The sequence below is a fragment of the Orcinus orca genome, chromosome 6 (genome assembly GCF_937001465.1).
Source record: "Orcinus orca chromosome 6, mOrcOrc1.1, whole genome shotgun sequence".
NCBI classification, from domain to species: Eukaryota; Metazoa; Chordata; class Mammalia; order Artiodactyla; family Delphinidae; genus Orcinus; species Orcinus orca.
The window spans coordinates 118,763,965-118,776,205 of record NC_064564.1 but is presented as its reverse complement, the minus strand read 5'-3'; the positions used below and the strand labels follow the sequence as shown (position 1 = coordinate 118,776,205).

General features: G+C 63.7%; 1 protein-coding gene across 6 annotated transcripts in view; it reads left to right on the top strand.

The window, feature by feature from the left end:
• Positions 1 to 2,505: 2,505 nt before the first annotated feature.
• ADAMTSL2 (ADAMTS like 2) overlaps positions 2,506 to 12,241 on the top strand; it is a 35,819-nt gene continuing 26,083 nt past the window's right edge. Inside the window, exons 1-8 of one of the 6 annotated variants that reach the window (XM_033415128.2) lie at positions 2,592 to 2,743; positions 2,827 to 3,068; positions 4,801 to 5,577; positions 6,396 to 6,471; positions 7,619 to 7,721; positions 8,234 to 8,379; positions 8,513 to 8,636; positions 11,343 to 11,423. In XM_033415128.2, the coding sequence (XP_033271019.1) occupies positions 5,192 to 5,577; positions 6,396 to 6,471; positions 7,619 to 7,721; positions 8,234 to 8,379; positions 8,513 to 8,636; positions 11,343 to 11,423 (916 nt within the window). In that variant the 5' untranslated portion in view covers positions 2,592 to 2,743; positions 2,827 to 3,068; positions 4,801 to 5,191. Of the gene's footprint in view, positions 3,069 to 4,800; positions 5,578 to 6,395; positions 6,472 to 7,618; positions 7,722 to 8,233; positions 8,380 to 8,512; positions 8,637 to 11,342; positions 11,424 to 12,241 lie in introns of those variants that run through there. The other 5 variants (XM_049711443.1, XM_049711445.1, XM_049711446.1 and 2 more) reach the window with 5 other exon arrangements.

Here is a 12,241-nt window from a genome sequence, read left to right as displayed (position 1 = left end):
AGGGCTCCAGAGAGGGGACAGTGGGAACCAAGATGGGGGCTCCAAGCCATTTCTTTCAGTGACTCTCCAGGGAGCCCCGGGCATCATCAGAGCTGGCAGGCAGCAATTCCGAGGGCCGCTGGGTGACCTGTGGGGCTCAGTGCAAAACGGGAGCCCCTTGTTCACCAAGCAGGACAAAACTTTCTCATTCCTCCAAGGGCCTCTCCCGAACAATAGGAGTGTTTTTATTTGCTGTTAATGTCGTGCTCCTTTGGGCATGGGGAGCTTGTGCAGTGAGTGCCTGGGACCCCACCGGAGACTCCGTCTGATCCTGGCTCCCCAGAGGGCAGAGGGCAGTCCTGAGAGGTGCAGGGGGTAGGAGGTCCCCCAGCAGAAGTCTCTCCATCACTCCATCACCCCATCCAGTGTCGCTCCGAGAACACGAATTCGAAGATAACACGATTAAACCTTCAACACGGTGATGGCAGAGCCTGGACCCCAGGCATGGCCTCTTCTGAGCCTGGGCTGCTCTTCCGGTCACCCACTGTGCTGCTGGTTAGAAGCTTCTTAGATACTCTGGGTTCTGCCGTCCAGGCCTGGCTGCGACCCCGTGAGGCGGGTCCCGAGGGCATCTAAGGCCCCGCCAGGAGGCCCAGCCTGACCGGTTCTCCAGAACTGACAGTGGCTCCGCGCTTGGCACTTGACGAGGCCTTCAGGGGCACCCCCTGCCTGTGCCTGATTCTTTATCACCAGTCACCCCCCGCAATTCCGAGGGTCTTCAGGGGCCCCGGGGCCTTCCCTGACCCCTGACGTCTCTCTCCGAAACCCCCAGACCACCAGTGGACCAAGCAGTGGTCACAGCTCCCTGCGGCTCTGGAGTCTGGGGGCTCGCTGGAGTCCTTCGGGGTGGGGGAGCCCTGGCCGGCTTCTGGAGGTAGAGGTTGGGGTGAGGGTGGACGTGTGGCCCTCCCAGGTCACACACCTGCTAGAGGTCCCAGAGCTGGGGGTGGCAGCCCGCCTCCCAGGCACTGTCCCGTTGAGCTAAGAGAATGCGCTGGGGTGTTTGCGTCAGCTGGCTGTAGGGTCCCTCCCAAGGGAAACCGTTAGTCACCCTGGTGCTGGCTGGACGTGGATCCAGCAGTGCCCGGAGAGCTCGGGAGCGTGCCCGGGGATCAGGGCCCTGGCGCCTGGGGGGCGGGGCAGGGGTGGGGGCAGAGGCCCCAGGGCGCGAGTCATCAGCAGTGTCTGTGAGGCGTCGGTGAGTGTGTGTGCCTGTGTGTGCACTAGCATGTGCCCCTGTGTGTGCCTGTGAGGTTGTGTGCGTGCATGCGTGTGTGTGCGTGCGTGCGTGTGCGCACGTGCACCAGTGCCGCGTGACCGGTTCCATCGTGTCTGCGCTTCAGCATGCTGACCCCAGGGGGCAGCGTGGACCTGGGTTTGAGTCTTGGTTCCACCCAACCACCCAGGGGCCCCAGGGGGAAAATGGGATGGAGGAGACCTGCCTCCCAGAGGGTCTGGGGAGGATGAACGTGATACAAGAACCTGCCAGATGGAGAGGATGTGCTCAGTAAGGACGCTGGGGTCCCTGATGTGCCGCCCCCAGACGTGCGACCCCGGGCACCACCCAGCGGTCTCGGGGCCTTAGTTCCTCCATCTGTAAAATGGGGAGAGCAAAGATGCTGACCTCCTAGCTCTCAGCACAGAGGGAGAACTCGATGCAGGGCAGCAGGCCTTGTTGGTTTCAGGATCATCTCTGCTTGCTCTCCTCCCCGACCATTCCTGTTGGTGGCAGAATCTTCCCAGGGGTGGAATGATTCTCAGTCGCCCAGGGAGGCAACTGGAGGAGCTCACCACAGTTCCTTCCGGCAGGGAGGGTGCAGGGAGGGGGAGGGCTTTCCAGGAGCCACTGGGAACCATCCGCAGCGCAGAGGCAGGGGGATGGATGAAATGGCTCAGGGCCGCCCCACTTGCACGCCCACCGCGCAGAGGTGCCGGGAGGGTGGGCTCCAGGGAGGCTGGTGTGCGGGGCGGGCGCCTGGCGTTGTTTCCGGGGCAACTTGCAATGTCTGGGGTCCTCCCTGGGTGCCTGGGGGCCGAAGTGCGTGCCGCTGGCTCCGTGCTCTGCTCCACGCTCTGACTCAGCAGGAACACAGGCTGGAGCCCCACGCCGGCCTGCCAGGGGCTGCCCAGCTGGCCCGCGCCCAGCCAGGCCGCTGTGCCCTGCCAAGCTGGTGCTGAACATCTGCAGAGTTCCGCGCGCCTCCCCCCGACCGGCTCTGGCCGTCCTCGCCGTCTGGCCCGCAGGCCGTGGGCACTTCTGTCCCTTCCCCGGAACCCTCAGCTGAGCCTTGCTGCGTCTCCCTCAGTCCCTCCGCCTGCTCAGGCCTCCGTTTCTCAGGAGAATCTCTCCAAGGCTGGCTGGATGACCTCAGAGCATGGTGTCCCCTCTCGACCTCAGTCTTTCCGTCCGTAAAACGGAGCTATTGGATTGGATGCCTCATACACCCCAGACTCCATTCTGGGGAGTGGCAGAGACTGGGCCCCCTCTGGAAGCAGAAATCCGACGGACCAAGCCTGGGGCTCGGCTTTGCCGCCGCCAACCTCCCCTGTGACCCCGGGCCAGTGGGCACTCCGTCTGGACACCCGGACACGCAGTCCCGTGTTCTGGACCTGGGAAGGCGGCCTCCCTGCTCGTGGCCGCGGCAGCAGTCAGCAGGCAGCTGGGCCGGCCTGGCCGGGCTCCAGAGGCGCGGAGCGGGTTAAAGTGTGCGCCAGGCCGGCCGGCGGGCGGCGGGAGGGGGGAGCAGCCTGGTGGGAAGTGTGAGTTCCTCCCTGTCTGCCTGACAGCTATAAAGGCCGCCGCGCCGCGGAGCTGCCACTGGGCTGCGCGCCTCCCGGGAACCCCCTCTCGTGGGTGCTCTTTGAAGTGGAGGAGGGAGGCGGCGAGAGGGAGGAGAAGGAAGGGAGAGAGGCCCAGCCCGCCGCCCTCTGCGCCCCGAGGCTCCCCCGCACCGCGCACCTGGCGCCGCCTGCCCGCAGCAGAGGCTCGGCCCCTTTCGTCCGAGGACAACCTGCTGACCCCCGGCCAGGTAGGCCTCCTCCCCGCCGTCCCGCTTCCCACCGCAGCCCTGCCAGGGCACGAGATGCAGCCCCAAGTGCATGCATGGCATCCCCGGGCCCCTCGGGGGAGCCGTTATGTAACAGGAGCAGGGCTGGTGGGGAGGGGTCCAGACCCTCCGAGCGTGGGCGCGGGGGGCCCCTCAGCTCCTAGCCTACCGCGCCTGAAGCCCTTGTTTGCACGGCAAGTCTCTCCCGCCGGCCGGTGGCTGTTTTTGGACCCCAGGGAGGGATGGGTCCCGCGTGAGCCGGGCCTGGCCTGCAGCCAGCGGTGTCTGGGAGCCTTAATGAAAACCAAGTGTGCAGCCGCTCAGCACCTGTCTTCAGCCTGCAGGCAGGAGCCGGGGCACAGACTAGCCAATGGGACGCCGAGGGGCCTCTGTGCCTGCGGGAGGCTGGGGGGTGTAGATGGAGGCCTGCGGGGGAGGGGCGGCAGCCGGCTGGAGCGGTGGCAGGCCGGCGGCCGGGAGGTGCGGATCTCAAGGGCTCTGGCTCCAGGCTCTGGGGTGTACTGCCGCCTCGCCTGGGGCAGAGAGAGGGCAGAGACATTCTTGGGGTGTGAGGGTGTCATTGGCGTAACTCTTGAAAATTTGCAGGTGCTTGAGCCGTGCGGAAACGAGGGTTTGAAGGAGGAGAGAAGGGGGCAGATGTGGACTTAGTTTCAGGGCTGGCAGGCGTGGGGGAGGGGGGCTCTCCTGCCTACTCTCCCTGGAATTAGTCCCTGAGTTTGCTCTGGGGGCTGGGGGCTGGTCGGCCACCTGGCTGTGTTGCTTCGGGCAAGTTGGCTCCCCTCTCTGGTTCCAGGCTCTAGGGGGTGGGCTTGATGGCTTCAGAAACTCCTCCAACCCTCTGGCAAGTCACACTCGGGACCTGAGACAAACCCTGGACAGAGGCCGCTGTAGGCCCCGCTCCTCCGTCTCAGGGACAGATGGGGGAGGCTGAGGGCCCGGGAGGCTGCAGGCTCCCCTTGATCTGACCCCTGGCTCGGAGGTCCAGTAGTGTTCTGTGCTGAGGGTGCTGACTTCTTGGGAGACAGCCCCGTGGTCCTAGGCCACCCTCGCTCCAGCACTCCGGAGGCACACGCTGTGTGTCTTCTCTTGGGAAGGAGGGGGCACAGACGCCTGGGCTCTGCCCAGCGTGGGGTCCCTCAGGGCACGGGGAAGCTGTGTCCAGGGAGGGACAGGGCCTGGCAGAGTCTGTGGCGTCCACGGCCCCCTCCAGCAGCTCCATGTAGCCGACGGGAAGGATCGTTCTCCCACGTGGCCAGCAAGTGCTGAACAGATAAAAATCCCAAGGTGCTCTTGGTCGGGTCTACCGGCCGAAGTAATGGATCGACCCTCAGCTCCTTCGTCCAGTGGATGCAGCCTGGGCCTATAGGTGTCCCTGGGTTTCTCTCCAGGCGTTCCCCAGGCAGCTCAGCTATTCAGAGGCAAAGCGTGGCCCATGTCCCCAGATGCCCTCAGATCAGGTGGTACGGGCGTAGTGTGCACACCACCACCCTGGTGTCTCAAGCCCGTGCAGGCATCTCTAATCATTCATCGAGCCCTCCCAACAGGGCCACCAGACCGCCACTACCAACCAGTCCCAGATAACCTCAGGCCTCAGCACTGGGTGGGCTCCGGGAGCTTTTCCCCCAAGCGGACTCCAGCCGGCTGCAAGAGGAGCTGGACCTGGCCTGGCAGTGACTGTGCCCTTGCTTCCTAGGATGGATGGCAGATGGCAGCCTTCACGCTGGGCCTGGTCCCTGCTGGCTGTGGCACTTGTGGCTGGGGGTGCATCGTCCACAGGGGCCGTGGTGAGTGGGGAGCACGACCCTTCGCCCAGGTGGGCTGACGCTGAGGGCTGGGCGGCAGACATGGGGCAGGGGTCCGGGGGTCCTGGAGTGCCTTCCCAGATCCCCTCCCGCTCCCAGGAACGTGCCTTACAAGCCAGTGAGGCCAGCCCCTGAGTGCGGGGCTCCGGCCGCTCCAGAGTCCTTGCTGATTCGGCAGGACAGGGGCTGACTGCTCACCTTCTGAGAGAAGCCCCGGAGTGTGGCGTGTGGACGGGCAGGTTTGGGTCCTGCAGAGCCCAGGCTGCTCGGGGAAAAGAAAGGATGGTTAGGTTCAGCCTCAGGATCCTGCCAAGCTCCCAGGATGTTCCAGATCCCCAGATGGGGCAGGACCCGAGGCCCACGGCTCCCTGGGAGGTCCCCCAGCGACCGCCCTGGAGATCTGAGCCTAGGCTTCGAGCAACCCACCCAGGGGGCTGTGTCCTCCTGTCCAGGGCACGGGGACGGCAGGCCCGTCCGGCCAGGTGCTCCAGCCTCCTTCTAACTGTCGTGGGGCCTCTCACCCAGGACAACAGCCCAACATCCAACAGCCTGGAGGTGGGCACCGATGCCACCGCCTACTGGTGGGGAGAGTGGACCAAGTGGACGGCGTGTTCCCGCAGCTGCGGGGCTGGGGTGACATCCCAGGAGCGGCACTGCCTGCAGCAGAGGTGCGGGGCTTGAGCACGTGGCCCTGAGGGGCTGGCGTGAAAGTGGGGCCGCCTGCATGGGAAAGGGAGGCCTGGGAGGTGGGGGGGTCTCGGGCTGGGAGAGGGGTCTTCTGTTTGAGGCTGTACAGGCCGGGTGAGCAAGTCAGTCTTTTCATTGGCCTCCGTTGGGGACGTGGCTTCTGTTGGGTCCCAGGCGACAGCGTCCTGGGGTTCGTCCTGCTCCCTTTCCAGGGCTTTTTCAGTGAGGGGTCAGGCCCACCCTGGGTTTCTCTTCTGAAGACCTGAGTTGAATAAACATGGGGAAGCATAAGGTGCAGTGGTTACTGTTGGCCAGACCTGGGTTCAAATCTTGCCTCGGCCACTTCCTAGCTGTGTGACCTTGGGCAAGTCACTTAACCTCTCTGAGCGTCTGTTTCCTCATTTGTGGCGTGGAGATTATGCTCGAGTCCACCTGACATTTCTGAGAATACAAGAGACAGTGTGTGTGTATGCACTGCAGCACAGGGCCCATACATGGTAAATGTTGTTATTTTATTACTAACTCTGTGTCCTGAGACCCTCTGCTGTGTGCTGGGGATAGAGAGATGAATTGGCTGTCACCCCTCCCCCTGAAGAAGGGGCTAAGAAACACCCTCAAACTACCTGAATACCTGTGACGTGAGAGGGCTCTGGTGCAGCAGCGGGGCTTGAGTGGGGAGGAAGGAGGCCTCAGTCAGAGGAATCAGAGCAGGCTCGGGGGCAGCGTGGTGGAGGAGTAGCCCAGAGGCCGCCCAGGAGCAGAAGCAGGGTCAGGGCTGCAGCCCATGTCCTCCCGCCAGGAGGACGTCTGTCATGGGCACTGGGAACCGGACCTGCACGGGCACGTCCAAGAGGTACCAGCTCTGCAGAGTACAGGTGAGGCTCCGCCAGCCGGGACCCCCTCCCCCATCCCCCTTCTCTGGCAGGTCTCAGGGCAGCTTCCCGGTGGCCCTGGGCCCTCTGGACACTCTGTCCAGGGCCTGCCACTTACACCCTGTTGAAGAGAAGGGTGGTGAGGGCCTCCGGGCTCAGAATCCCCCCTTCCGGCATCAAATCAAATTTGTGGTGCCCACCACGGGCTGCGGGCACCTGAGGGGAAAAGGACCCACTTCTGCTGGCGGAACTCCAGCACGACCTCAAGGTCTGGGGTCTAGGGGCGCACGCGGCCCCTGCGCTCAGCGTGAAGCCTGCTCGCGGGTCTCCCCGGGGGACTGGGGTCACCGGCATCCCCCCTGTGCGCCCGCCTCTGCTCTCTGCACCCTCAGCACCCAAACCTTCTCTGTCAGTCGCGTGCTGCACCGAGGTGGCCGGGTCTGGGCAGGAGGTGCTGACTCTGGCTCACCCTCCGGTCACCTCTCGATGGGGCCAAAGCCAGTCTGAACCGGACCCCCTGGACGGGGGGCGGGACAGAGAGATGATGCTGTGCGTGTCCCCATGTCCCTGCGTCCACGTGTCTGTGTGGGCACACGGGGGGAGTTAGGGGCTGCAGGGAGGCGAGAGGCCATGACCTCTGTGCTGGCCTCGCTGGTCAGCTGCCCTCCTGACGTGAGCTCGGGAGGGAGCCCTGGCCCAGTTCGGCTTCTGGCCGCGGCGTGAGCAGCTGGGCCCCGCACAGGCCCCTCCCCTCTGCCCCACGGGCCCCTCTTCTGCGAAGTCAGGCCCACGCAGTCAGTGCCCGTGTCCCAGGCACTGTGGCTAGGGCTGCGGACACGCAGATGGGCTCCTGCCCGAGGACGCGGGGCGTGTGGGGACCCCGCGCGAGCACCGCCGAGGCCGGTGTCCCTGCCGCTCCATGTGCAGCCGGGGAGAAGGCCGGGGCGGTGGGGCTGAAAGGATCCAGCCCAGAGCACGGGGAGGGCCAGCACACGTGGGTGCTGGAGGCCTGGTCCTCCCTCCCTCCTTCCAGAGAGCCCGAGAGACGGAGAGCACGGAGGAGAGCCACTTCCTGCTCTGCCTGGACAAAAATGCTTTTGTCGGGCCGAGTCCCTCCCAGAGCCTCCCGCCCTGTCTTCCCGCTTCCCAGGAGTGTCCGCCGGACGGGAGGAGCTTCCGCGAGGAGCAGTGCATCTCCTTCAACTCCCGTGTGTACAACGGGCGGACGCACCAGTGGAAGCCGCTCTATCCTGGTACTGTGGCCCTGGGCCACCCAGCAGGGAATTCTCTGGCAGGATCTATACCTGAGGGTCACTTCCTGGGGCCTGTGGGAGGGAATGTCCTCGTCCAGTGGGTAGGCAGGTGGGGAAACAGGCCCAGAGGTGGCGGGGGGTGGGTCTCGTCCAAGGTCATAAGAAGTTCAGGCGGCAGTGTAAATGACTTGGCCTCTCCCGCTCACCGGGTAAGTGCAGGGTCCCCAGGACCGGCAGCCCAGGGCCATCAAGTCGGCTCAGACCTCCTGCAGAGGGGACACTGCCCCCCACTCACAGGGCGGCAGAGGCTGGACTTCCAGAGCCTGGGCTGGGCCAGATCACCTGCATCTTGGTCCGTTTCTGCCACTGAGACCCCAGGCAAGTTCTTTCCATTCTCCAGGCCTCCGTTTCCCCATCTGTGCCATGAAAGAAGGGCCGTCTCAGTGCGGGGGAGGGGAGGTCCCTGACCCTGGCGCCCGCCAGCCGCCCTGAGACCCTGTCTCCCCCATCAGATGACTATGTGCACATCTCCAGCAAGCCGTGCGACCTGCACTGCACCACCGTGGACGGCCAGCGCCAACTCATGGTCCCCGCCCGCGACGGCACGTCCTGCAAGCTTGCCGACCTGCGAGGGGTCTGCGTGTCTGGAAAATGTGAGGTTGTTCAACATTGTAGCAGAAGTACCACCGGTCTCCTTGCGCCGGCCGCCCACCTGTCCACCCAGGCAGTGGCGGCCCCGGGGCCCGGGCCTCAGCGCCCTCCCAGCAGCCTCTCCACCTCCCTTCCTGCAGCCCATCGGCTGTGACGGGGTGCTCTTCTCCACCCACACGCTGGACAAGTGTGGCGTCTGCCAGGGGGACGGAAGCAGCTGCACCCACGTGACAGGCAACTACCGCAAGGGGAACACCCACCTGGGTAAGAGCCCCTGCCGCTCTGGGTCCAGGGCCCGTGGGATCCTGCCGCCGGCTGCTAAGTGACTGTGCAGGGTCCTTCCCCTCCTGGGCGCCCCGATCCTCCACCCAGGCCCAGCAGGGCTGGCCAGTGGCTCTGTAAGGCCCCCATTGGCTACAGGAAGAGCAGCAGCTCTGTGTTGAGCACCTGCTGGATACCAGGTGCCGCAGTGCTCACGGGGATTGGGGACCACATCTGACCCAAGCGCAGCCTTCAGGGAGATGTTAATACCATCCTTAAAAGGGGGAAACTGAGGCACGTGTTCCGTCCTCACTGCTGATATGAGATTGAGGTCTGGGCGCACAGATGCTGGGGCCTAAGCTCTCAAACCCTAGTTTCAAGGGCTGAAGCGGTGCCCAGGCTCCCGCCAGCTCCGCGCCGGCCGCAGCACAGAGCCAGCCCTCCTGGGGGTTGGGGGAGGGGCGGGCAGGGGGTCTGTGCCTGTGACAGGACTTTGCACTTTTGGAAGGATATTGCTTCTAATACTCAGTCTTGAACTGAATACATTCCTGGGTCTCAGTTAATGCTTGTGGGATTAAACTGGGTTATCACAGCCTGCAGACTGGGAAAGGCAGGGCAGCTTGAAACCCATTTGACAGATGGGGAAATTGAGGCCCAGGGTGGGAATTGCCGGCTCGAGGTCCCTCAGTGAGGCCAGGTGCGTCTGGACTAGAGCCAACCCCTCGAGAGCCCCCAAGGACCTGGCTGTCGGGACCCCCACGTGTCCTGGAGGTGGAGGGGACGGACACTTTCGGAGTTAGAGTTACAGGGCTTGGACGAGAGACCCAGGGATGGACATGCCGACTGAGGAGAGGCAGGGTGAGGACAGGAGGGGTGTCTTTAGCGGAAGCCCAGCCGGGCAGGGGTCTGAGTAAGGCAGGGCGAGCACGGTGGGCAGAGGCCGCTTTCTTCAGAGGCCTAGCCGTGGGAGGGCGCGGGCAAAGACATCGCGCCTTTCCTCCCTTCCGTTCACAAACCTGCTTTTGGGACCTTCCGCCAGATGCTGGGGCGTCGAGCTGGCAGAGGCAGGGTTCAGAGGGTGCGTCTCTTTCTGAGCGCCTCCTGGGTGCCAGTTGCGGCAGTAAGGTTCATGCCCGCGTGGAGCTCTCAGCTTGGGGGCCCGGGGCTGACCCTTACCCAAGCCCACCTATAACTCTACCAAGTGCGCCGCACGGAGCCAAGTGCAGCACGGTTAACTCGCTCCCGGCTCTTGACTCCGGGTGGGGACTACCACTGTTGTCATTTACAGATGTGGAAACAGAGAGGTTAAGAAACTGGGTTAAAGTCACACAGCCAGTAGAGGCAGAGGTGGGTGTGAACGCAGACAGCCTGCTCCCGGGTCTGTGGTCCTAAGCGGTGACCCACATGCTCCCCTGGTAGATGTGTGCGAGGTAGCTCGGAGCTGGGTGCTCATTTAAAAACGAACACATATAAACCTTCATTTAAGTAAATGATATTTAAGCAAAGTCATCATTTCCTAATCGTTTTACCTCTATAACTCTTGTGTCTGTCAGCTGGAAATACTAGGGCAGCAGGTAAACGACTGTGTCCCTTTTCCCAACTCTGCGCCCAGCGACACAAGCTGGCAGCTTGACATCGGCCACAGTGGGTGGAAGCGCTTGTCCTCCGGAAATCGGCCGATACTGCAGGTCACAGCTGCTCCTGTCCTCCTGCCAAGAGAGCCAGTGATTAGGCGTTTAGGGGCTCCCCGCGGGCTGGAAGGACCAGCTCAGGGTCTTCAGGGGGCCGTAAAGGGGGGCGGCCGGCAGGAGCGGCTCACCTGGCAGGCGGGCCCACGTGCCCCTCGGGTGACTTGGGCATCGACCCCAGCAAACCTGACTCGAGAAGCCCCTCACCACCCTCTCCCAGACGGCTTTTCATTCTGAGGGCTTTAAAGCAATCTCCCTCCTTCTCCCAGCAAACCCTCTACCACCTGCTGGCAGCACGGTCCCTTCCTCAGACCTCTGCCCCCCAAGACCCTTGGTCCCTTTGTGGGGGGCTCTGTGAGGGTCTCCGTGGCTGCCACCCCACCTGACTGGGGCCTTCGATGACAGGCCCTGAGCTGGGGCCTCGTACTTTCTCATTTACACCTTTGAATGTAGCAAGCCTTTAAAATCAACGTGATGGTATGACAACGTGGGTTTCTAAAATAGCACCGGTGATGACGTCCTCAGGGCCGGGCTCTGTGCTACCCAGAATCTCCTCCGTCATCTAGAGTGGGGGCCGTCATCCCTGTACAGGCGAGAAAACTGAGGCCCAAGGGCTGCAGCAGCCTGCTCAGGGTCACCTTGGTGGTAGTGGCAGAGCAGGGCCCACGTATGTTGACTCCAGCAGACTTATGGTCCCTGTGGCCTGTGGCGTGCCTCAGAAGGAACAGGGCAGGTACCAGGGAGCATCTCCCGCAGCCTTGGTAGGAAAGCGTCTCGGAAGCGGGGAATGCTGGGGCCGTGCCGGAGCGGTGGGTCAGCTCTCCCGCGGCAGGGCGTGTTCCGCCAGGTCCTGGACTTGCCTCTTGGGCCCCAGGTGCGCAGCTCTGGCAGCGGGGAGGGGCTGCCCTTAGACGCTGCCCCTCACACGCCAGGAGTGCAGGAGGGTGGTGACTGCTGTCCTGCAGTCGAGAGGCAGTGGCCACAGCCGGCCTGCCGCTCACTGTTGTTCCGTGTCCCCCAGGTTACTCTCTGGTGACCCACATCCCGGCCGGCGCCCGAGACATCCAGATTGTGGAACGGAAGAAGTCTGCGGACGTCCTAGGTGTGTATGTGGGGCCTGGGTGGCGTCACAGGGGCTTGTGGTTTCGCATGGGGTGAAATGTGTGGGTTCTGTGTGGACAGGGGACACTTGACCTTGGGTCCCTTCTTGCAGGAGAGGGATGGCCCCAGAAGCCAGAGTTTGACCTGGGTGGGTGCACGTGTGTAGCATGTGGCGGCGGTGGTGGGGGTGTCGTAGGGAAGCTGACCTCACCCCCACGTGTGCAGAGGTGTTGCACTCAGAGTTGCTTAATAATGGAGGGGGTCATGACTCAGATAGTGAGTTCCCTGTCCCTGGAGGGCAAGGCACAGGCAAAAGCTGGAGGTGCTGGCGGCGGCCTCTCTGCTCCCCCCGCTGCCCCCCCAGGTCCGAGGAGTGAGACTCTGGGGCTGAGAAGGTTGAGGCAGAGCGAGAAGGAGTAGGTGGCCAGTCTGAGGCCAAGGGTGACGAGAAGCAGGGGTGGGATTCAAACTCCCATCTGGGGCCCTCGAGTTGACGTTTTGGCCACTGGACTGTCTCTGGTGGGAAGCTGGATTCAGGAGGGGTCCTTGAGGATTGTGGAGTCATTGGCATGGTGGCTGAGGCGGTGAGGCCCCACGTTGGTGACAATTTCTGGAAGGGCTCCCTGTGTAGTGGGAAGTTGGCGGGGCAATGCACCTTGTCTGCACCCCGGGGGAGCCCCTTCTGGCCGAGGAGGGCAGATACTGACATCTGTGAGCCGATCTGCGCAGGGCAGGTGGGGGACCCCGGGCAGGGCTCACCTCCCTCCCTCTCAGGCCAGCTTCTCGGGGGCCAGGGCTGGTGGGGCGCGACCACCCTTC